The 26,004-nt window shown below is 39.6% G+C and overlaps 3 protein-coding genes across 16 annotated transcripts in view; 2 read left to right on the top strand and 1 right to left on the bottom strand.

Annotated features, from left to right (window-relative positions):
- Slx4ip (SLX4 interacting protein) overlaps window positions 1–7,445 on the bottom strand; it is a 177,469-nt gene extending 170,024 nt beyond the window's left edge. For 3 of the 13 annotated variants that reach the window (XM_087653897.1, XM_087653904.1, XM_087653900.1), the window contains exons 1-2: window positions 6,321–6,412; window positions 6,032–6,174 (exon numbers count right to left, since the gene is read on the bottom strand). The gene's annotated coding sequence lies outside the window, so the exon portion shown is untranslated. 13 annotated transcript variants of the gene reach the window in all.
- On the top strand, window positions 7,119–18,967 carry LOC147995710 (uncharacterized). Its single transcript, XM_087654956.1, has 3 exons — window positions 7,119–7,164; window positions 14,174–14,401; window positions 18,596–18,967. The coding sequence occupies exon 2, from the start codon at window positions 14,195–14,197 to the stop codon at window positions 14,372–14,374; it is 180 nt and encodes a 59-aa protein (XP_087511082.1). The 5' UTR covers window positions 7,119–7,164; window positions 14,174–14,194; the 3' UTR covers window positions 14,375–14,401; window positions 18,596–18,967.
- Mkks (MKKS centrosomal shuttling protein) lies at window positions 7,119–25,655 on the top strand. Of its 2 annotated transcripts, none has more exons than XM_087652175.1 (6): window positions 7,119–7,164; window positions 14,174–14,401; window positions 18,596–19,987; window positions 22,674–22,849; window positions 23,210–23,320; window positions 24,710–25,655. In XM_087652175.1, exons 3-6 carry the CDS (start codon window positions 19,003–19,005, stop codon window positions 25,148–25,150), a joined length of 1,713 nt encoding a protein of 570 aa, XP_087508301.1. In that variant the 5' UTR covers window positions 7,119–7,164; window positions 14,174–14,401; window positions 18,596–19,002; the 3' UTR covers window positions 25,151–25,655. The 2 variants fall into 2 exon arrangements, with proteins under 2 accessions (XP_087508301.1, NP_001008354.1); NM_001008353.2 differs by lacking the exon at window positions 7,119–7,164 and adding an exon at window positions 7,484–7,601.
- The last annotated feature ends 349 nt before the right edge of the window (window positions 25,656–26,004 follow it).

Below are 26,004 nucleotides of genomic sequence, written 5' to 3'. Positions count from 1 at the left end.
CCACTCATTAAGCAAGGTGGCCTCCAAGGTCTCTCATATTTCTAGGACCCTTCATCCTAAATTGAATGGTAGTTCAAGGAATAAATAATGCTAGAATACAAATTCTTTCAAGGAAGAGAATCTGGGAAAGTATTCCATAGCAAATGTCTTGGATGATGGAGCTCTAGGAACTTCTACTTCCTCCCACACATACTGAAGGATGGAATGTTCTCTCCTAAAGTACCATCCTATCAATAGTCCAACATCCATCAGTGGGGCCACCTGTTCTTTGGAGTCCTTTGGGGCTGTTTAGATTGAACTGTTTCTCTCTTGGCCACAGCTACACTTCTACCCTCATACTCAGCTCACTGGATGCCACGTAACCCTTGACCTCTGAGTCTCTTCTCTACCTAACTGTAAGCTTCCTGAGACAAAGTCTTCTCAAGTCCTTTTTAATAACTGAAAACAGGTATGCAACAGAACTTTGCTTAATCAACTCTTACTGTCCTAACAGTCAGGTGCTCTATGCTATTATTTTATATTCATACCCATTTACCTGATGAAGCTTTATTGTCCCCAATCCCGGTCTACAGTAAATCTTTCTAAAGGAAGCCAAGGTACTCTGAACAGATTTTTGCAAACAAGCAGTTTAATAAATATTGAGTTAAAGACTTAATGTAGCATAGAATGAAGGCTGAGAGAGCTGATTCACACACAGACCCTAGTGTTTACCCTGGGAGTAAGGTACAATGGGGATGGGAATGCGACTCAGGGTTTGCCTCACATGGGAAACTCTGGATTCAATCCTTAGCTCTAAAACATGGAAACCACCACCAAGTATAAATAGATATGTTGAAAAATTAAATGGACAACAGATCAGGCATCTGGTTGGAATTCTGTCCACTCCACTGTAGCCTTTCATTGTTTTCCGTTGTTCTTGTTCTTAAAATACTAATGTTCTAACATTCGTCTGAATAGAAGAAATTAACCTCAGAATTAAGTTGTAAACTTGAAAACAACTTTTCTGCAAGAGCAGCAAGCCCAGTGCTTAAAGTTTTAAGCACAAATGTCAAAAGACCTTTGCCACAGAGCTACCTATGAATGCCGAAGGCACTGGCATCTTTATTTTCTTGACTAGTTTTACGAAAGCCAGGACAATCTCCAAAAAGATGGATTTCCCAAATACACAGTAACCATACACTTTACATAAGCCCATGGAGGAATTACAGAACATCATAAATCTTACAAATACAATCATCCTGTATTCTGCATTCCTGAGCCCATTTTCTCTAAACTGAAAACAAGCATCCCTTCACAGAGAAGATACCTGGACAAAGTGCAGCGCCACCAAAACTCGCGTGCTTGCAAGTGTGTACGGACAGGGAGGCAAACAGCCTAAGCTTCTTAGGAAAATTAATTTGGGGAAGGAATAGAAGCTGATTAGACAATATCACATGATTTTCCTGTCATTTAAATACAAAACAGAGATAAACTCAAATAAAGAAAGTCAGTGACCTTCTAGATTATTCTGTGGGAAAATCTAGGGCAATGCAAAATCCTCATTTGTCTTTCTTTGAGTATTTCTGGCCTGTGTGACAAGCTTTCCAAAGCTGTCACCCCAGTTTAAGAGGTCAAATATTAACTCTAGGCATCTAACTTCTCCATTTCAAATTTTATCCAACAAATTGTTATGCTTCTATCATCTTAAAAAGCTTCCTAGCTACAGGCATAGAACAGATAACCATAGGGGCCTAGGATTTCTGATGTTACAGCTATAGCTAAAAACATGGGAAACCATCACTGTTGCACCGAACACACTTTTGTTATTATTAAACTCATATCCAGGGACAGACTTTAGTACAAGGTCAATAAGCGACAGATGAACAAAAAACAAAAAGAACCTTTTACCAGTGACAACTCAGATAAAGGTTAAAAGGCAACCTCAGCATAAAAGAGAACTGGCTGTTCCTATGACTTAGGAGTCAACCCTGAATGCCTAGTATGCTTATTAAAACCAAACCAAAACAAGCATCAACAATGGAAGAAAGAATCATTTAAACAACAAAAATCTAACTTTTCCCCCCTGTTATTAAATGTAACCAGATGTTGAAATACGGTAACAGGACCAATCCCAAGTATGGATTCTACTTTTCTGTCACTTGACAGTCATGCCAATCATGTGACTAGGCCTCCCCTTCCTGCTAAGTCTTCAGTCCAGCAAACCCTGCATGGGATGTTTAACTGATAGTCCACATCTATTTATCATTGATCCGTTATCAGAAGCAACACACACAGATGCCCTCGTGCACTCCAACCATGTCTCCAGACTCTAGCAAAGCACATCCTTCTAAATGCTGCCTTTTCATATAGCCTGAGCCTATTCAACTCTGTGTCTCTAGTTCTTTCCATGAAATAGTATAGTCACTGTGCTCTGAGGTCATATACGTCAATAACTAGTTCTGTGCCTGAATCTCTGTGGATGACTAGTCTTAAACACACCCATTAATGTACAAGCAGATATCATGCTACTTTATAACCTAAAACCCATTCTGATTTATTTCTCCATCACCTTCATTTAAAAACAAACAAACAAACAAACAAACAAACAAAAAGCATTCTGATAAGCATTAACATACTCTTCTTAAGATCTAATTTTTTGTGCAAAAATTGTATCAGTTAGAGAATATAACATTGGTTCTCTGGTTGGTAAGAGTTGAAGGACAGAGGGACATGAGGGATAGCTGGAGAAACTGGGGAAGAACTATTGGATGGGCAATAGAGGCTGGTGACAGAATCAAAACTCAGGCAACTAAACTTTTAATATAACATATCAATCTAAAATATTTTAACTACAAAAAATTAATATTTTCTAGAGAATCAAATCAGTGACATACATTAACTTTTATATCCAAGATATTTTAAAAGCTGTATTTTGTTGCTCCCACAGTAACATAAATCAAATCCAATTTTAAGCCAGCTTTGGTTTATTAAAAGCAACTGATGAGCCATTTTTCTATATCAGAGACACTAAACCTTAAAACATAAATGGTATTCAGGGAGCTCTGGGATGCCTCTGGTTTGGCTTTGTAAATCTCTACTTTGAGATCTCATTGGTCTCTAATGTACATGGATTACTGTCCAAAATCCCTAAAGTAGTACAGCCATAGTAAACTTCAAAGATTTAAGGCAGATTTAACTATTAGACATATACATACCAGGAGATAACAATCCTGGGCCTAGAGAAATGTCTCAGCAGTAAGAGTCCTCGTTGCTCTTGCTTTGGACATTCATCAGTAAGTCCCTACCTACCTCAGCACCTCACAACCATCTGTTAACTCCAGCTCCAGGAGATCAAATGCCCTGTCCTGAGTTCTACAGGCACTGCACTCACACATTCACACACACACACACACACACACACACACACACACACACACACACACACACATATACACACACAATTTTAAAAATGAATAAAAATAAATAAGCCAAATGGTCAAGCCTGTGACCCCAGTTACTCCAGAGACTGATAGAAATTATTAGTTAGCCTGGGCAACTCAGTAAGACACTGTTTCAAAACTAAAATGTTGGGGGAAAGGGTGTGTGGCTAGAATAATAGCTCAATGATAGAGCATTTGCCTAGCAAGAGAACGGTTCAATCCTAAGAACTAAATTTCCTTTTTTTTCTTTTTTTTTAAATACAGAGTTGGACCCAGGACCACATGCATATTAGGCAAGAACTCTGCCACTTAGCTACATCTCCAGCCACAGGTCTTGCATTTTTAAAATGACATATCTTATTCATAAAAAAATTAAGGCATAAACTGTATGAGAGAAAGGTAAAATCCCAACACAAAATGTTTTACCACTGTACTCTTCTAGTTTCATTGTACATGAACAGCAAGCACTAAATAACTTTTTTTTTTCAATTCAAATAAGCTGGCAAAGAACAAGGTTAGGTGCAAATGAGCACACTGAAAACAAAAATCTCAATGGTTATCAACTAGTGAATTGTGCAGATGACTGTGTACCCACATACTGATGGCTGTCAGCAATTCAAACTGGCTGAAGAGTCTGTGAAGCTCCTGCCTAAGAGGCACCAAACCCTGACTTCAATCTGCAGTACCACGAAAGAAAAAACTAGAAGGAAAGAAGAAAATGAGCTATCAATATATCGAAGATGGCTCTCAAAATAGTTACACATACTCCCCCACACCCCGCAAATAGAAACATGTAGTACAAGATTCCTTTGAAATAATGCTTCTGTCAGCAGCTAGAGGAAGTACCAAGGAACACAACCAAACTTTGGAGGGTGAAGGGTATGTTCATTATTTGATTGTGATGATGAGTCACCAGTGTAAAGCATACCCATGGAACATTTAAAAAAATGTTATTTGCACCACAATTTTATCTTAATAAGGCTATGTTTAAAAGAAGACCTTTTGATTTAAAAAGTGTACTTCTGGCCTTGGATAATATATTTAGATCACCTTCTTTTTCAAACAGATGCACAAAAGTAGAAAGCTGTAAAGTTTCAGTCATGGTAATATATAAACAAAATCTTAATAATCCAAGCTTTTTATAAAAACAACTATAGCTAATACTTTCATAGCTGTTACTATATGCCACATACTTCTTAAAAGATTTTTATTTTTTTAATTATATGTACAGGGGGTGTGCCTCTGTGCCAGTTTGCACATGTGAATGTGAATGTGAATGTAGGCACCTGCAGACTTTGAACACCTTGAGTCCCCAAGAAGCTGGAGTTATAGGCAATTGTGAACTGCCTGACATAGGTGATGGGAACTAAACTCAGGTTCTCTAGAAGAACAGCATACAGCTCTTAACTGCTGAGCCATCTCTCCAGTTCATGCCAGGTATTTTTAAGAAGCTCATTTCTTGTATTAACTTACCTAACTCTCACAGGAGTCCTACCTTACAAGTTAGGAAACTAAAGCCAAGAGTAAGTGATTATCTTTTAGATCCCAGAGCTGGAACTGGTCAGTGAAGGAAGTAGGATATAAAGCCAGGGAGGACGGTTTGAGAACTGATTTTCTTACCCATGTTCACTCTATCACTATCCTTAGTAGCAGCATTGCAAAAACTGCTAGCAAGCAATATTTCAGTATAATAATGTTTTCCTTCATACTCATAAAACATTAGTGTTAGACTCCGCAAAACAAGTGGCATTCATTCTTCTTTCCCACTTAAGACTGTTGAAAAGACATATATGGCAAAGCAAAAATTACTGGGAAGCTGTTTGACAAGGTAACCAATCACTGGGAAGCTAGCTCATCACCCACCCAATCTAATATTCCTCTTTATCTCCATAGGATTTTAAGCAAAGCCAACAAGGAAGGTGAAAAGCAGTCTTACTCCTAACAGCATGAAAAACATAAATGTCTCAAATACCTTAGTATCCTCTAAGCACCATATAGTCTTGATTTCTACCTGCAACTGGTCTGAAGTCTGGTTTAGAAGCTCCCCGGGTGATTGTCATGGGCAGCACAAGTTGAGAACTCCTGATATTGATTTCGCATACAGAAAGACACAGAAGAAAGCTTGGAGCTACCAAAAGCTAAGGTAAGCCACAGTCCAAAGTTTCCAAATCAATATTACATTGTGTCCGAGTGCAACTTCTACTCATTCCAAGTAGCATGCTCCCAGAAGATGCTGACCTGGCTGGTAGATGACTACTCTGAGCAGCAAGGCCACACTAACTGGAGTATTAGCCTCTTGACTTACAATTATGGTTATATACAGTGCCCAAGAAAAGGAGAAGTGAGAACATGAGGTTGCTTGTCCAGCAGTGTTAAGAAACATTAGAACATTATGTTCTTGGTCCCAGCTTAGCATGTATCAAAGCAAGTGAATGAAGTGAATGAAAAAGGATTGAGTTTTTGTTTTGCTTTGTTTTCAAGTTTACTTCTATATTTTATAGCACAGAACTAAGGATTCAACAAATGCAATGTATGAACGAATGAATGAATGAATGAATGGGAAGAATATACAAACATAAAAACTACATCACATCTCTGGGAGCTATATTTACCTCTATTGATGCAGAAAGCCATACATTGATGAGATGATAAAATTTGCTGTTCCATTCATTTGGCTATTTTATTCAATGGAAATTCCCTCAACGTTGTTGGCCCTTTAAATCTCCGTCTCCCTGCACCCTGGTGTTTAACAGTTCTAATGGAAAGAGAAGGAAAACCTACGAGAAAAACTGTGGAAAGTCCCAAAATCCAAAGGAGAAAAATATAGTGGTATATATAAATAAGATGGGCAAACATTTCAGTCCAACTGAGGGAACAGCTAGGATGTCAGAAGTGTCTTACCTATGGTGGCAGGAGGTGGGTTCGGGCTTTATATGTGTTATTACTGTCCAGGGTCACTGGTGGACTAGCACCTGGATGTGAAAACTCAGACTAAAAGGCGGCGGGCCAAGCTTCAGAAGCTTTGGCCTACTTCCTGTTTCCCAGTGTCCCTCGCGCGTTTGAGAATGCAACCGGCGCCCAAACACAAGATGGCATGACGGACTTCACACACTTAGAAGCCAGTGCCAGGACCTACGATGGCGGCGAAGCCCTGGATAAGGTAACAGAATAGCCAGAAGGAACTGCCCAAACGAAAAATGGCTCGCGTCGATGATATCAAAGCTTTATGGAGACCAAAATAAAGATGGCGGCCAAAGCGGATTTTTTTTTTTCTTAAAGAAGCTGGAAATGCCATGAATACGATTGGCAGATAATGTATCACTGAAGGTCAACGATACGTAGTGATGGACAACAACAAAAGCCGTACTTTCCATGGTATCACAAAACTATAGGGCAGGTGTAGAAAATATTTTTAACGAGGAATATTAAAAGGTTGAAAAATAAAGGTGATTTTCACAGGGTCAGGGAAAAAGTAATTAAAATATGTTTAAACATAATTCCATAATGTTTCGTGTGGCTCAAGAGAACAAAAGACTTATCCCTGAAGAAGAAAAAAAAAAAGAATGGCAAAACCAAGGAAATTAATCAACCGGATCCGGCACTGAATTGGAAACTCCCAACTTCTGCCAAACCAGATCCTTAGACTGGGCGGAAGTTCCCTGCAAGGCGACAGGCTCTGACTGCGCATGCCCGCTCTCCGACGTCTTCGCCGGACCGCAGGGCGGAGCTACTTTCTACAGTTCAGGTAGTCCTGAGAGAGGTGGGAATTGACAAATGAGTGACAGAACGAGGCGCCTTATGATTGGTCAGAGCAGGAAAAGCCACAAGAATGGTGGTAGCTTCATTCATTCTACAAATACCTTTTGAGAGAGCAGAGAGCCGCAAGCTCTGTCGCCTTCTTGGCGCTGTGATGTGTTTTTATACCTTTTCCGTTTTGGTAGTTTGCACAGACAGAATACACGTCGGCCCCGTAAGGTTTCCGGTGACGGCCGCAGCTTTTCTCTGCGGGAGCTGCAGGCAAACCCCGGAAAAGGGGTGCGCGTGGAGTTGCGCATGCGCCTTCCCGCCGCGCAGGGCAAAGGTGGTGGCGCTCTGGTGAATGGTTGGTTGCTGTGCAAGAGCGTTTTCTGGCTTTTGGTGGCGAAGGCGGCCTGGCCGCGAGGTGCAGCTGCTGGTGGGCAGGTGAGAGGGTTCAAGCCGCCGGTGGAGAAGCCCCCTGTGGCCCTGCTGCGTCCCCACATGGGAAGTGGCCGTGACCAAGGGTATTTGGGGGCGGGGATACAGAGGCACCTAGCCACCGGCTTGGTCCAAGGCCTGCTTTCAAAGTAACTTCAGGATGCGACTATCTGATTGGGGGATGAGTGTGGGTGACGAGGAGAGTTGGAGTAGAGCTTTCTCAAACTCAAACTCACCTGCATAGTAAACTGAATGGAGAAGCTTTTCTAGGAAAGAGTTGGGGGTCACCGCTTGGTCGCCTTGCACCTGTAACTCGGTACTGCTCTATCTCCTTCACGGGGAGAGGTATACCGGGGACTGTCAGGTCGTGGGGGGCCTTCCGAAACAGGAAAGTAGAGCATAGAGCTGCTGGCAGCATGATCGTGTCAACTTTGAGAAAGTGTAAACAGTAACTCGGGCTTTTGACTACCTTGTAGAAGTCCAAGCACATCTGACATGAGAGGAATCCCTGAGGTTGTGTTCATCTTCCAGGATCCTTTTGATGTCTCAGAAGAAAAGTGTTTTTTTGTTTTTTGTTTTTTTTTTTTTTTGTATTGTTGTTGCTATTGTTGTCTGCTTTCTTGTTGTCATTTACTGTATGTGTGACACTGTTTGACCCATCAGTGACCTAGACTGTCAAGGTTCTTCCCACTGGGAGCTTGTAGTCTAGTGATAAGTTCTAAAAAATAGTCAAACTCAGAGGAAAGTTGAGTTTTCAATTGAATGTTCTGAGCAAATTCGGATAAGTGACACCCCAAAAAAGAGCTGAAGCACAAGACCTGTGACTGAAATACCAGGCCCATAATGCTACAGGAACCGGAAATATCTTTAAGGTGCACTTTATTTAGAGTTGCTGGCATCTTGAGAAAGCGGAGAGTTGATACAGCCTAAACTACTCAAGGCAAGCCAAAAGACAGTTTCCAATCTATCTGCTTTACCCTCTGGTCAGGTAGTCAGCCAGTTTCTGAGATTGATGTATCTCTCATCATTTCTTTCATTTTCCCCTCATTCTCTGAACATCTAGACCCAGACACTGCATCAAACACAGTCTGGTTAGTGGTACCACCTGCCATGGAGAGATTACACCAACTAAGCAACTACTAACAGTTTGTATGTGAGGTGGTCTGGAAGTTGTTTGTTATTGTTATTTAATGGTTCATATTGTGATAAATTATCAAAGTATGGAGAGTCTGCAGTCTAGAATACAAAAATGTTCTCTCTATGAAATAGAAGTTACCCCTACTCATCTTCTGTCATGAGCCACCCTGTGAAGAACTAAGGAAGCCCAGATTCTCTAGTTTCTGTTCTGCAATGAGAATAAAGCAAAGAAACAAAATGATTGGCTGCCACTCCCCCTTTGGTAATGGCTGTTAACTAAACGTTAAGAATATTGACTAAAAAACATTGCAATTCAGAGGAAATAGAGAAGGGTGATTTTGAAAATGACTGAAGACTTGAATCAGTTATTTTACTTTTGTTCCTCTACAGTGTTCAGTTGTGGATCATTAAGACCACCCCCTTCCATATTTGGTCTTGAAGAACAGAACAAGCACCTTTCCTTACTCACCTTGGTAGTTTCCTTAGTCTAACAATATTGGCAGCGTGTGTGGACAGAATATGAGCATTTGAATAAAAGTAACTCCACTCACACCTCAAGAGAAAATTGTTAGGAACATTAGAGTTGTTTGGATCAATACAGTACTTTTCTAATTTTGTAAGCTACAAACAAAAGATTAGCTATATTATCACCCAAGCAGGCGTTTCTGGAGGTACCTACTTCTGTGTATTAGAAGTCACACATATATAGCAGTAAGAGCTAAATGGTGTCCTGCACTGTAGTGTTATAAACATGCAGAAAAATCTTTATAATGTGATAGGTCATGAGATTGAGGCAGGAACTAATTTTCTGAAGATAGCAAGATTGTACAGAGGTTAAAGTTGATTGTCATGTTGCTCAAAGCTTCTGTTATGCCTAACATTTCTGTATGTGCAGATCAGGTATCCAAAAACTCACACATCTGACCACTTAGCAACTCTTTATTGACTGTCATCAGACAAGCATAACATCCAGACATCCATTCTGTCTTTTCAGCTTTTCTATGCCTTAGAAGTTTCCTTCTTTCTGACTTGAATGGTAGCTACTTCGTAGCACCATATATACACTCAAACAGGGCCCCCTCCCCCCAGACCACAAAACCTGTTTCTTGAGAATCTGGATATTTTACTTTTGTTTTCTTGTCTGGCATAATGAATTGGAGGCCAGCATGGATTACATGTGACCGTGTCTCATACATAATCTCAACAACAAATCTTAAAAAGTGTGGGGGCGGGCGTGTTGTTGTAAAAATATAAAAATAATAAAGAGTAACGGTGTCTTTTACCCCGCTAGCTCAGTACCGCGGTGCCCCAAGATATCTGCTAGATATCTTGGCGGAAACACATTTCAGCCGTACACTTTCCTACACTCAAACACTCACATAAAAGAACACACAACACAATAATCTTAGATCCAATTGGTAAGATATAATTGCTCACTTAAACATACAAAGCCCAGTACTATCCATCCCTTGAGAACATTAATAACAACCTGTAAATACACAGAGCAGAATCTTAACATCACCTGCCATCTTGTTCTGCCAAGGCTTCTCAGCCCCTCTCCTCCGCCCTGTCTCCTCCTCTCTCCCCTAGTCTCCCTCTCTACCTTCAAACTTCTCTCCCGCCCATCCTTCCTTCTCCTCCAATGACAGGCCTCCTTCTATCCTGTACTTGCCTCACCTGTGACATCATCCTACACGGGGGGGGGGGGGGGGGGGGGAGGTCAAGGGAAAAACACATTGTCCCTTTTCAGATGATGGAAGAACAGTACCAGTAGTTACCTGTCACTGAGCCGAGGCTGCTTCCTGTATGTTTATTGTATATGGAAGTCATTAGTCCTCTTGCCATGACTCAGCTAAGGCAGCACAGTTGCAAAGAGGATTGAGGGGAGATTTGAAGTCCAGGCAGTAGGACTCTGCAGCTCATTCCTTTAAGTCACTGCTTTATGACTCAGCCTAATTAACCAGATTTACTCTAGTTTCCGAAAACTAGTTGGAAAAACCTAAATCTGAATGGCCTTTGTATGCTGTAATAAAGGATTAACTTTTACCCGGTAACCAAAACTGTCCTGGAAGTCTTCAGAACACACAGAAACGTGGCTCCCGTTCCTAATGTAAGTAGGAAGTATAGGGCTTTTGGAGGTCACTGAAGCAGTCGCTCTCAAACTCCGCTTCAGGGCTTCCTGAGAATGCTGTGGACACTAGCCTGGAGTTTTGGCTTCAGTGGTCAGGAAGCCTGAGAATTTACATTTCTCCTAAGTTCCCAGGTGACTAATACTACTGATGAGACCACAAAACAAGAAAGTCATTTGGAGTTCATAATAAGTATTTAGACTATGTCTTGAGAAGATTGTCTGAAATGACAGGATGTGAATAGTCTTAAAGAGTAAGCGAAAAGACATAATACATTATAGCTTAGTATAAGATATTTTTAATCTTATTTTATTTTTAATTATGTATAGTTGTTTGTCTCCTTGTTGGGTTAATGTGCACTGAGTTGCAGGTGCCCTTGAAGGCCTGAAGGTATTGTTCGATCCTGTGGAATTAGAGTTGCAGATGGCTGTGAGTAACCTGATGCGGGTGTTGGGAACTAAATTCAGGTCCTCTGCAAGAGCTCTATTTCTACAGCCTCCTTTTTCTTTTTTCCTCATTTTTTTTCCCCACAAAATAAAATAGAGGTGTAATAGCAGTATGGAAGGAAAGAGGCTTTGTTGTTGTTACTGTTGTTGTTGTCATTGATGACAATGACAAGGACTCAGATTGGTTTGGTTTTTGTTGTTTTTATTGGTTTTGAGACAGTTTCATGTCATCTAAGTATTTGCTATTTTGCCGAAGGATGAATAACCTTGAACAGTGCAATCTTCTCAGTGATTCTCTTGCAAATGCAATTCCTAGTCCTGGGATTATAGCCCTTGGTTCTTGATAGTGGAGAAAATGGTCACAAGTGTGCAGAGGAAGATGACCTTCAAGGGTGATAGATTGGCATAGAAGAGGGGGACCGATAGTGTTGGAAGTGACACTGTGGTAGCAAATGAGACTAGACCATAGGTAACAGAAGTACCGCTTGCCTATTCTAGATGGAAGGGAAGGTTAAGATGAGAGCTAGAGCAAGCGCATTTTTACAGTGTGGATAGGAAGTAGAGAGTATTAATACCCCACACAAACGTAGAATAATGAAGTATATCAAAAAGGATGAAAGGTAGAAATTGGCCTTTTGAAGTTTTAAAGCAGACAAGGGACAGATAAAAAAGCCCTGCTGTCACACCAAGGGTCAAGCAACTGGACATCTAATCCTGAATACTCTGCATGGTTTCCATCCCTCTCCCCACACTACTGCCGAGATCAGATGACAGTCGGGGTAATTATAATTCAGATATAATATTAGATGATAAAAATCAGTGAAATGGAACCTGAGACAGCGCTAAATCACTGTGTCCCCCTAATGAACCACGGACTGCTGTAGGTCGGTGCGTCTCAGCCACTATAAGCAGTTGTATTTTGAACTTTATAGTTAGTGACACGCTCAGTATTGTTTGGTTTTAATTACCTTTATTGACAACAGATAGATTTCCCCGACTTAGATGTTGATCGAGCTGTCCTTGAGTGGTGAGTGAGAAAAGCAGTAAGATTGTGCAGAGTGGAAACTATAGAACTCGACTGCAAACCATTGGTTCATCGGGAGTAGAAGTTTAGTTTTAATTTGGTGTATGTGTGTTTTATAAGGCTAGAAAAGTCTAACAGAATTGGTGCCATTGTAGGGTAGATATCTAGAAAATGTGGGTAAAGGGTAAATCATTCTCTTTGCCATGCTGGACAGGTTAGGCAAGTACACTATGGATTCCTTTCCTTTAGAACTGTACATATAAGCACCATATGTTGCACAATGCTTAAGTCCAGTTAGGCATGACTCTCTCTTCAAAGGTTCTTTCTTTATGATGAAAACTATTTTTCAGTAGTGCCTAGTGTCTACACTAAAGACCAAACTTGAACTGTTGCTTAAATTGAAAATCAAAGAAACTTTTTATGAGGGCGGTATTTTTAAAAGAGCCGTTCAGGTCAATGATTGGAATTCACAACTATCCAACATCAACATTCTCATTAAAGACAAAGTAATAGTGAATGTCAGACATCCCAAGCACAGGAGCTGGGTCAATTCATTCTAGCACCCGGCCGATGTTCTCGTCAGGAGTACTTTGCTTTTCATATGTTCTAAGCAGAATGGAGTCTTCACACTACTCAGAATACCAGCAGATGGCGCCCAGGAGACCTCATAGGCAAAATAAGAATCTCGGGGGAAAAAAAACAAACAGAAAAAACCTGTATTCAAACGTTAGTAGAAAATAACAAAACAGTTGTTTTAACTGGCACTGTTGTAGAAACCAAGTAATCCGATATCTAGAACCCAAGTGTTTGGGATTTTCTAGGTCACATAATTGCCTTTCCTCTTTCCACTTTACTGTCATTTCTGCCACCAAGGCATTTTCTTTTAGCTTGGGAATGTAAAAATCACAGAAAACCTGACTAAAGCCTTACTGGAAAATTGGAAAGATAAAATCTCTTAATGCAGAGAAAAGAAATAGATTTTAAAATACTCGTGGTCTAGTGTATGTATCTCATTGTTGTCCTTTGGTGGCCCATATGGATGGTTCCCCAAAAGACTGTAACAAGGTGGAGGTATGTCTGTCCTCCAGGCAATGTTCTAAAGGTAGCGTAGCTAAGCAGAATGGATGATGCGTAGACACTGGTGCCTTAGGACAGGGAGCATGAGACCATGGTCAACCCCTGGAATCAGTGACAGGCTCAGAGCAGGAAATGTGATGCATTAGGCTCCTTTACCTCTGTGACAAATGTCCCCACACACTCTGAGGAGTTCATCTTTATCACACTGTGGAAATTCTAGGTCAGCGCTCCCAAGCAGAAGCTTACTCTTCATTTTCAGAAACTATCTTTCTTTTCTTGCTTTGTTTTCATTTTTTTCTCTGTATATCCCTGACTGTCCTAGAACTCACTAGTATTCTAGGCTGGCCTCGAACTCAGATTCACCTGCCTCTGCCTCCTAAGTGCTGGGATTAAAAGTGTGTACCATCACTGCCCAGTTTGAAAAATATATTTATAGTCAATTATATTTTAACTGTGTGTATTAGTAGTTGTCTTGATTCTATGTCTGCCCACTGCATGTGTTCTTGATGCCAACAGAGTCCTCTTATATCCCCTGGAATTGGAGTTACAGGTGGCTGTAAGCTGTTTTTGTGGTTGCTGGGTACCAAACCCAGGTCCTTTGCAAGAACAGCAAGGGCTCTTAACTACTGAGCCATCTCTCCAACCTATAAGTGAATTTGTATTGAAATATACTATATATACTGTTTGTGTTTGTTGGCATGATTTGAGACCATTTATGTTTTGGGGTTGGTTTAATTTTAATTTTCCCCTTTAATCTTTTCTTAGGTGTACTAATGTCTACAGACTATGAGCTTTCAGAATCTCTGGAGAGAGTACAAAGTTCTGATTGTTATGGTACCTTTAATCGGGTTCATACATTTGGGGTGGCACAGAATCAAAAGCAGCCCTGTCTTCCAAATTCCTAAGGACGATACCCCTGAGCTGGATAGTCTGGGGCTTGCAAGTCCACCAAAGAGCCAACCCTAGGAGAAGGAGCAAGCTTGCAGTTTTCAGGTAAGTTCCATTAAATCTGGTCAACCATGTGTTATTTCCCAGGATTGGAACTTATTTTATAGTGCTCTGGAAAGAAAAAGACCAAACTGAAAAGTTACTGTTTTTGTTAAGATATATACATATCTTAACAAAATAGCCCATGATTTTTTAAGATAAAAATAGGCATAGTTGTAGTTCAAAATTATCTTCTATGAATAGAAATCACTGAATTCAAGAGGATGTGATTATATAATTCAAGCCTAATCCTTCATTCATAATTCCAAAATTGGAAAAGTTTTAAAAAGCAAAACCTTTGTTTGAATTTTAGGTGTGGAGATATGGGGCTGCTCCTGACTGTCCTGCAGCCGCTATGATTAGCCTCTTAGGCTAGCAGAGGCCTGGTTTTGCCAGCTGCAGATGGATTCTGCAAGTGCGTGATGTTCGGAATTCTGGGAACTTCTCAGAGAGCATATAAATGCTAGGGTCCCAGAAGGTGGGGTTGATGGTTCTCTGTGGGTAAGGGGGGTGTCTGCAGTTTGTTCATGTTCATGCTGAAAGAAGAAACAAAAGGAAAGAAATTAGATTCAGGGATCTCTCTCTCTCCTTCTCCCTCTCCCTCTCCCTCTCCCTCTCCCTCTCCTTCTCTCCCCTTCTCCCCTCTATCCTATCCAGTGTTACAGGGTGAAACTAGGTTGGGGGATGGGGGGAACAGAGAACAGCTAAGCATTTGTCAAACTCCTTTAGCAGCAAAACCTGGTTTTAATTGACTTGAGGCAATTGGAAATACTTTTTCCACTTAATCCTAAACTTTAGTTTCTCTATAGAAATGCCTTTCTTTCTGAGAGTTGTGTTCATTGTGATATATACTAACTTTTTTTATTAAAGGGCAGGGTGTAGTGGCCCACACCTGTAATCCCAGGATTTAGGAGAAGACACTAAGGCAGGAAGACTGTAAGTTAACATTTTACTTCCTGCTGCCCATAAATGTAAAGTTTCTGTTGAGCTCTGTATACACTGATAATATAGATGAAGGAGCTCGTTTCCCTTACAGTACACCGATTTACAAAATAGGCTATGGAGTACTGCGGTCCATGGGCTTAATTTACCGACTATTGTGATGGTCCAGTCCATCTTGTCACTGGGGTACCCACTTATGCTGCTCAAATTTTGTACTATTTCTTCCCTGCTTCAATTTTACCTCCTCAATTAGTCACTGACCCAGAATGCATTTATCCAGAAAGGTAAAGGAGCATGCTAACTGCCTTTCAAATGCACACATTTATCCAGAAAGGTAAAGGAGCATTTAGCTAACTGCCTTTCAAATGCACACATTTATCCAGAAAGGTAAAGGAGCATGCTAACTGCCTTTCAATTGCACACATTTATCCAGTAAGGTAAGGGAGCATTTAGCTAACTGCCTTTCAAATGCACACATTTATACAGAAAGGTAAAGGAGCTTGCTAACTGCCATTCAGATGCCTAAGTTGGCGATTTGGGTATCATCACCATTTTTGCAGTGATCAGTTTCCCTTCTTGTATCTTTCTGAGTTGGTAGTCATGTTGTTGGATTTGACATTACCTGGATACTCTTTGTTAGTACACTTAGGGGAAAGCTCAGCTTGAATATTTTTTTGCCTCAGACCTAAAATGAGTCATTTTTACAAAGAGCCCTAATCTCTGTAGGAGAAAGTTGTCTGCAGTCATATTTCTAGTAACATTTTACATTAATTCTCTTGATTTAGAAGGCAAAGTTTTATTGAAACTTTCAGTCATCTATAGCTGAAGAGAAAAAAACCCATCCACCAGACATGTATTCAGGAAAAGTCAAGAGCATACATTTGATGCTAACTTTTGGAATGGTAAACCACATTATTAGATTAGAGTGGGTGGGATGGTACTTACAGTAATTCTCATATCTGTGAGGAGAAGGCAAGAGGGTCAGGAGTTAAATGTCACCCTGACTACATAGGACATTTGAGGACAGCCTGAGCTACATGGGACCCTGTCTCAAAAAAAAAAAAATAGGAACATGATTTTATTAAAAATAATTTCTATTGTTAAGATTTTGCTGAATCGAAAGTAACCATTGAAATAATTCTCAAATCTTGACCTTGATAAGTTGTCAGGATTTCATGCCTCACAGCATGAAGTTTAGTGGCTTATGCTTACGTACACTGCTGCTCATATGTGCTTCTCCACCTGAATGTGTGGTGCTCAGAATCGGACAAACCATGACCCCCTTTTCTCTTGATCATCTAGGACATTCTTTAGGAATTTTGTATCTATTGGCATTGATCAACATTTTTGGAGAGCATTAACTAGGGACTTATGATTGACTAGTAGATAAAACTAAAACTTAACTCTAACTTTAACCAAGTCTTTAAAGCACAATTTGTATACTAATACAGTTGTATTACAGATTGATTCAACTAAATGCAGACTGTGCTAATGAGTTTATGCAGTAGGAATACTACTAGCAGCTACTGATTTAGTTTCTTTTCCTGTTGCTTTAACAAAATATCCTAACAAAATTAAGGGGAAGCGATTGGGGGGGGGGGGGAGGTGCTTACAATTTCAAGCTACAGTTCTTTATTGTGGGAAAGCTAATGGCAGGAACTTAAAGTGCCTAGCCTTCTGTCCACAGTCAAGAGCACAGAACACTAGTGCCTGTTTTCACACACACACACACACACACACACACTGTGTGTGTGTGTGTGTGTGTGTGTGTGTGTGTGTGTAATTTTTTTTCCCTAGAATTCTCTCCTTAGAGAATGGTACCACCTACACTACAGGTCTCTCACTGAGTAATTGCCCCATTGAGTTTCCCTTCACGGTGACCCTAGAATCTGTCAGCTAACAGTTAAAACTAATTATCGTAGCTATCTTGCTGTCATGTTATGTATAAGCATGATTTGATCTAAATACATTCGTGTTGAAGCATAGTTTCAAAGCCAAACAATGATTTTTTTTAATTACACTAAATAAAGAAATTTAAAAAATGGTGGGTTTTGTTTGTTTGTTTGTTTGTCTTTAAGGTCCCGGGAGAACAAGGCCTTAGGTTTGGTTTTTTTGGTTGTTGGTAGGGTTTTTCCTAATTGAAAAATAATTTTTAATACAATATGTTATGTCATGGTTTCCCCTCCCTTCTCTCCCACATCCTCCTTAACTCCCCACTCTTCCAACTCAAGGCTTTCTCTCAAAACAAACAGGAAAAAAGAATAAAATTAAACAAAGAACAAGAAACATACATGCAAAAACATATACAAACAAAACCCAGAAAAACATGAAGTAAGAGGCCATAAAATAAAAGACCAGTAAAGTTTTTTAAAAATGCAATGTGAGACAAAACACACACACACTAATGAATTCTTTTTCTGTTGGCCATCTGCTAGCCATGTGGTTTGTGGAGCTCTCAGAAAATCTAGTTTTTCCTTTAAAAGCAGTTGTCAGTTGGAGATAGCTTCTAGGTTGGGAATGGGAGCTTATGTCTACTTCTTCTTTGTGCTGGAACCCCATTTGTTTTGGACCTGTGCAGGCCCTGTGTAAACTGCCACAGTTGCTATGAGTTTATGTGGATGCCAGTACTATTATGTCTGGGAGATATTTTTCTTGGAGTCATCCATCATCTCTAGCTCTTACAATCTTTCTACTTCCTCTTCCATGTGGTTCCCTAAGCCCTAAGGGGAAGGAGTTTGATGAAGATTTCCTGTTTAGGATTGAGTGTACCAAGGTGTATCATTCTCTGCACATTTTCCACTTGTGAGTCTATAAGGGTTTTCCTCTAGGTTCAGTATCTATCTATTTTCAGGTTATGACCACTTTGCAGTGTTAGGCATGGGTTCCGTTTTATGAATTCCAACCTTACAGTGTTTGCTTACATGGTTGTACCACTAGTGTACCAGCAATAATTCAGGCAGGACAGTATTGTATGTCAAAGGGTTTGTAGCTGGGTTGGTGTTTACTCTCTGGAATTGTGCAGAACACCTAGTGTTCTAGTATCATGAACACTAACAAGGTGGAAAAGCCTTAGATTTCTAATGTGCCATTTTTTCTAGAAGCAAAGGAGTATTAAGTCCATTGGGTTCCCTTTCTCACTTCCAGAATGCTTCTGACAGTTAAAATTCTCTTTCTAAAATGGAGCAGAGTATTGAAATTACTAAACTTACTGCCTATAAGATATTTTGGAATTATTCTAAAATTTTTAATTTCTTATAGAAAGAAGCAACTTTGAATCTGAACTTGATAATAAAAGAAGAAATGAAAAACCCCAGTTGGATTAGAAAGAACTGGCTTCTTGTGGCTGGGGTGACTTTCGTAGGCGTCCATCTTGGAACGTACTTAATACAGAGAGCTGCGAGAGAGTCTGTGAGGTCTCAGTCCAGAGACAAACAAAGGAATATTGAAGAGTGAAGCAAAATAAATACTTGGAATTATTAATGTCTTTAAATTCATCTATGCTGGTTATTGTCTGAAAACCACTTGATTTTGTAGCTGGTAATGCTGCATGTACAGACCTTCATACCTGGAGAATAGTCTTTAATGTTCAAATACATGACATTAAAATAAAATGAAAAACATGTGAACAAACTAAAGGTGTCTTCACAACTTACACCTGAAGCAGGATGTCTCGTTTAGAAGCTAAGAAGCCATCATTGTGTAAAACTGAACCACTGACAAGTGAGAGAGTCAGGTCTACACTTTCTGTCTTGAAAGGAATCATAGCCTCATGCTATGGCCCTTCAGGGAGGCTGAAGCAGCTGCACAATGGATTAGGAGGTTGTGTGTGTACAACTTCACAGTCCTCAGCCCTGCTTCGAAACCTTTCGGTCACCCATCCCATATTAAAGGTCCTAACATCATCTGTGCAGAATCACGTGTGCTGCTTCAGTGACTGCGGCTTATTCACAGCCATTCTGTGCTGCAACTTGATTGAAAATATTCAGAGAATAGGTTTGACACCCACAACTGCTATTAAATTAAATAAATACCTCTTGGGTCTCAGTATCAGTTATCTCAAGTCTGAAGCCTGTAGTTGTCGAATCCCAGTTGACTTCAGAAGTACACATACCTTCCTCAACTTGGTACACAGTATCTTAACCAGCAAACCAGCCTGCATGCTTACCAGAAAGGAAATAGATCACATAGGTGCTTTGATTTTGAAAGCTTTTTTGCTTACAATTCCAGAAAGTGCAGAAGAGCGAATGGTTTTAGGGAAGAGTATAATTGTTCCCTTAAAGGGCCAACAAGTAACAGATTCTACTGTATTACCTGGACTTCTTATTGAAGCATCAGAAGTTCAATTAAGGAGATTATTACCCACCCAGAAGTCAAGTACCCTTAGGGTGGCACTCTTCTGTGCATCTTTATCTGGAGATTTTTCTAATGCTGGAGAAGGAACCTTGGTGGTCCATTACCAAGTGTCCCTTGAGAATGCAGTTTTAGAGCAGTTGCTTAATCTAGGAAGACAGCTAGTCAGTGACCATGTAGATCTTGTCCTGTGCCAAAAAGTCATACACCCATCTTTGAAACAGTTCCTCAGTGAACATCAAATTATTGCCATCGACAGAGTTGGAGTGACTCTGATGGAACCTCTGAGCAAAGTGACAGGTAAAAAGTTCTCCTGGCTTGTCCCCATTACAGTTAATGTATTGCCCTTTCTGAGCAAAGAGGTTTGGTTTATGTCACTGTTAATACTTTAAATTTTTTTAGAAGCCACCAACCTTACAGCATTTGTCTCATTTCTGGAGGCAAAAATTGTTTCTGAGAAAACGTCCCATTACCTTTTTACTAAAAATTTGAAAGGTGGTGGCCGTTTCCAACCTTAGGTATGGTCTGCTATAATCTAACCTTCAGCTATTTTATAGGCATTTGAGAAGTCTAACATAATTATAAGGTCTTTAATGTTGTACACACAAATTTAAAATTCACAGAGTTTTTAAATCCTGTTACATTCAGGAGATGATTTTTCTGGCTGGAATACTTTGTTTTCTTCACTTTTATCATAATTCTAAGAAATTTCTGTACTTATGCCCAAAGTTCCTTTTTACCAAGAACATCTGTAGCTGGGTTCTTGAGATCAAAAGGCATACTGTCAAGGCTACTAATACCCTGGCCCTCAGACCTTTAAAATTATTTGGTGAGTTGATACTTGGAATAACAGTCACAAAGCCAGCAGGCAAAGCACACATACATGGTTAGGACAAAAGTAAGTTGAAGAGTTCCTGATGTGAGTCACTTCTCAAATCAATGTCCCTATAACTGCACTGACAAACCATCAGAAATTATCGGTTACATTCATATTGATTGCAATGGTTGCCTTTTGTTGAGCAAGGTCCACCTATGGTTTTGGGCTAGTCATAAAGTCCTGACCACATGCTATCACTCCTGCCTTGTGAATTACAACCCACCGAACTAATTAAAGTTCACTAAAAACCATGCATGCCAAATGGGTACTGTCAGCCTAATGACTGTCAAAATGAAAGTTACTAAGAACATGCAGATAATATTTGGAATTCACTTTTTATGTTGTAGGACAGATCTAAATTGTCTACTAATTTGCATTAGTCTGGCTGTTTCCAGCTTACTTAACCCAGTACAATGAGTATTCTGAATTTGTAAATTAAAGTATGGAATGTTTTCCCATAGTACCAGTGCTTGTAAACAGGCACTGGTTTTCTGCATTAGTCCAAAGTTGTTACTTAATTCAGATACCTAGAACACAAAATGAAAATTCCAACTCCTAAAGTTTTCTGCTATCTGGATATGATAGTACATACCTAATTCCAGCACTTGTGAGGAAGAGACGGGATTATCAAGATCCTCAGTCCCTCACCTATGTAGCAAGTTTAAAGACAGCCTGGACTAACTCTCAAAAAAAAAAAAAAAAAAAATCTGGACTCCAAAAAAGTGAATTGCTATAAGTTTTGATGTTCAAATGTTAAGTATTATTTCTTATAGAAATTGGTGTACATTTCTTATGTAACTTATCTACCTTAGAGATTTTGCACATATTCAAATCACCTTTATTCATATTTTAACTTGTGATCTGTGTAAAAATCAACAAGTCAAGAACAGTGTAGTGAAATATATGTGTTCTGTTCTTTGGCACTTGTATACCTATTTACATTTAAAACAAAAAGCTCCTAGGCAAAGTAGGGATGGGAGTGGCGGTGACCTAAAGAGAGCTAAATGACTTCTTTTAAAAAGGACATTTCCCACCCTTTTTCAAAATTAATGAGGTCCTTAAAGTGGTTTTGTTTTTGATTTTGTTTTTTAACTCTTAAGTAGGGATCTCTTTCCAGGAGCCTGGATTTCCTAAAACTCTAATCATTTTTTGGAGTGCCTTTTCCTGAAAATACATAATAGCTTTTAACAGATGTTCAGATAGGCCTGTCAGCCTAATGACCATCAAAATCAAAGTTACTAAGAACATGCAGATAATTATTTGGAATTCATTTTTATGAATGTATAAAGAATGTATACATATATAAGTATGTAGCTTAGTGGCAGAGCATCTGCCTAACCTTGGCATGGCTGGGATAACAACACACATAAACATATGCATATTGCATACAATTATATGAATAAATAATTCCAATATATGCACACACATACAATTAAATGAATAAGTAATTCCAATCTGCCTAATCACTTTTATTGACCCCACTATGAATAACATTATCCCTGGGCAGGAATTCTTAGACAGTATAAAGCTGAGAAGGCAAGCCAAGCACTAGCATGCATGCATCTTTCTGGTTCCTGATATAGGAATGGCTGCTTTGAGCTCATGCTTCTGTAACTTCTCTACCGTAATGAACTGTGTTCCAGGGGAACCCTTTCTTGCTTACATTGCTTTTGGTGGAGTATTTTGTTACAGCAATGGAAAAGTAACTATGACAAAATCCATAACAAAAATAGCCCAAACAAGCAAAGGTGGCCACAGGTACATTTGTAATTCAGCATTCAAAAGGCTGAAAGGAGGATTATTACATGTTCATCTTGGTCTACGTGGTGAATTCCAGGCCAGCCAGGACTACCTAGCAAAATGCCATGCCAGAAAAGAAATGGAGGAGAAAAAGGAGGAATAATATATCATTTAAATAGTGGAATGTACATTTCAGAGATCCAAGAAGATTCATTTTTATCTTATATTTCACATATTTCATATTTTTAATAAACTTTGGTGCGGGCCCTTATACTAGGTAGAAATTAATGTTTGTTGGTTTGTTGATATTTGTTTGAAGGGTCCCATCTTTGCTGATACAGTTGATTTTTTTATACTTTACAAAAATAGGAGCAACGCCTATTGGTTCCCTATACCCAATAGTTTCTACTACTTATGGAAGTGTGAAAGATGTGCGCTCTGCAAGATTTGGCTCCAAATATTTTTTTCATCTTCTTCCTAATGAGGCGACCATCTGCAGCTTGCTTCTCTGCAGCAGAAATGACACTGCCTGGGAGGAGCTGAAGGTAGGTGGATTCCAAGTCCTACATCATGGACTTTGTTCTTTGTAAATTAAAATCGGTACCTTTATACTACTGAGATATCTGAGTGAGTAAAGGCACTGAATACCAGGCCTAATGACCTGAATACAATTTCCAGAAGTCACATGATGGGAGAAGACAACTGACTCCCACAAATTGTCCTCTGAGCTCCACACTTGTACCACAGTACATGTGCATACTGACCTATGTTTACACAAGACAAACATAACATTTTTAAGTTGCTATGAGAGTGTGGTGTGGTTTGTATACTAGTGTACTAGTGTAGGATCCCAATTTTAATGTATGTATTTCTTAGCTCACAATTTTAATTTATTTATTTCTTAGCTCACGTGTCAAACAGCAATGCATGTCTTGCAGTTAACAATCAAGGAACCATGGGTTTTATTGGGAGGTGGCTGTGTGGAAACACACTTGGCTGCATATATCAGACACAAGGTAAGCTAAACATCCTCTATACATTATTTGACTTTTCAGCAATTTTTATTTTGTGAGACAGTGACCAAATAATAATATCCTAGAAACCTTTGATATTTAGCTTTTCAAAACTCAGATAATGTGGTTGATTTCAAGAAAATAATGCTTATAAATAAAAGAGGCTAAATTGGTTGTGTTGGTTATCGATGAATCTAATCTAACAAATGATCATGTTCTTTGAGCATTGTCTATGTGTAAGGCATGTTGAAGCTGACACTATGTTATTGGGAATTCAGAAATTCTGCAGCTTCTGAGGTTCTAATGCTCAAAACCAACGGGCAATATAACTTTAAACAGATCTCAAGCATTTAGCTGATACAAAAAGTACTTCATCATTTTCCCTGGTGTACATTATTTGTTTGTTTTTAAGTCATATAATTGCCCTTTGTATATTTAAAGAGTGACCACTGATTAGCCATTTAGAATAAGCTGATGAAAGGGTCAATTCCTTCATTCTGGTCACATGACTAAAAATATACACTTTTATTCTGGCCAATCATGTTAAGGTCCACAGCCTAGCCAAGCCAACCAGCATTATTGCCAAACCCTGAGTAATAAAGGTCACTAACTTTATGAACAAGGTTTTGCTCAAGTATCCTATTTTTCTGAAGCATTTTTGTAAGTGTTGCTTTTCTTTCCTCAGATGAAGGGATGAGATGAGAGCCATACCCAAGATATGCAAATACGTGGCTTGGTCCACACCCAGAGCATTTCTTTATCTATTCTAACTATCCTTAGGCCTAGGTCTGGAAGCTTCTAGCCTCTGTACAATCTAATCTTCTAAGCTAATTGGTTCAATCTGGCTTCTCTCAGCTTCTGTCTGAATTGCTCTGCTTGACCTCATACCAACATTGGCAATATGTTCTAATCGTCTGGGTCTTCCTCATTCTATGGCTTGTTCTGTCTTCGCCGTTGTCTAGCATGTTCTTTTTTCAACCTGTCTGTGTAAAACTGCCATACACACACACCACACCCCTTCTCTTTCTCTCGGCTCTTAATAGCCTCTATTCCTGTGCTGTTTTCATGTGAGCTGGGCATATCCTGACTAACTTATTCTGTCATATTTTTCTCTGTTTCACCACTTTGTCTGCCCCTCAATTAGTTGTCACTTTCAAACATGGCTGCTTCCTTCTTCAGGCTAACTTTACCTTCATTGTTAGGGATTAAAGGTGTATACTAAGGGCATGTCCAGCCAGATCATATGTAATTTGTGGCAAGTCTGTATTCTAGCTGGATCGTATAGATGAAGAAGGTCTTTGGTTGTGATCCCTTGTCAGAACAGCCATGTTGCTTTATTGAAATTCCTCTAAACATTTTTATGTTAATTATGTTTTCACTGGTCTTCTTTAGGTTCATAATGAGGCAGAGGCTATTGTCAGAGATGATGGGTGTTCTCAGGCAGAGCTCCACATTGCTACTGAAGCATTTTGCAGTGCTCTGGAATCCGCCGCTGTCTCTTTGGAACATGATGGTGGTGAAATCCTCATTGACATGAAGTATGGACACTTTTGGTCATGTCCAGCAGATTCTGCCTCTGTAGGTAACTGGCCAGATACACTGTCACGGTGTGGCTGTGGTTTATACAACAGCCAGGAAGAGCTCAGCTGGTCTGTCCTAAGAAGCACTTACCATCCTTTTGCACCACAAACCTGCCTTCCACAGGCAGCTTCTGGCTCAGTGAGTAACCTGACTGTAGACTCTTTCACTGCCAAGCTGAGTGGACTACAGGTGGCTGTAGAGACAGCCAATTTGATTTTAGATCTTTCATATGTCATTGAAGATAAAAACTAACATAAGAGAACAGCATATATATGTTATGAAACAGACTGGTTCAGGTATCTAAGAGAGCATATTGTTCTCTCCCAAAGGCCTGTTCTCCATAGATGAACAGATGCTTTGTAAAAGTATGCTTATATACTTGTATACTTAAGGGAGATTATGGAAATAGAAATTTATAGACTAATAAAAATTCTTGATGCCCTTACATCATCACATCACCCCACTTTTGATGTCCTCACATTTAAGTTTGGAGGTTTACAAATACTAAAGATAGTATGTCACCCAGGAATATGGAGATTGCCCTGATGCTGCTTCTCCAAGTTGTTCCAATAAGGGTGACCTGTACTTTTCCACTGGCGGGATAGGAGTCTTCACTTCTCATGATAGCCATTGTAGTTCTGTGCTTTTAGCTTTTGGTTAAACTTGATCCCTTCCTTGATGTTCCATTGCTGCTCTTGTTTTAAATATTGTATGAATTCGTTGGTATATTTTAATAAAATGATCTGTGTTCCCTAAAGTTTTATATAATCCTTACTAGGAAATACTGGAAATTAGCTGAGCTTGCAGTCTCAACTCCTCAGGAGGTCATGGCAGGACAGTTGCTCTAGCGGCAGAGCTTGAGCCTGCCTAGGCAACGCAGTAAGACCTTCTCAGCATAAAAAGGTAGGGAGGGAAGTAGAAGACAACACTTCTCTAATACTTGAAGAAAATTATTCAAATTCTGAAGGTAAATCATAGCATAACAATCTTTTTTTAGGGGGATATTTTTTTTATTTATTTACATTTCAAATGTTATCTCCTTTCCCAGTTCCCCATTCATAAGCTCCCTATCCCATCCCTCCTCCCCATTCTTCTATGAGGGTGTT

Source organism: Rattus norvegicus, chromosome 3 (assembly GCF_021556685.1).
Source record: "Rattus norvegicus strain SHRSP/BbbUtx chromosome 3, alternate assembly SHRSP_T2T, whole genome shotgun sequence".
Taxonomy (NCBI): Eukaryota; Metazoa; Chordata; class Mammalia; order Rodentia; family Muridae; genus Rattus; species Rattus norvegicus.
This window is presented reverse-complemented; position numbering and strand designations above follow the sequence as displayed.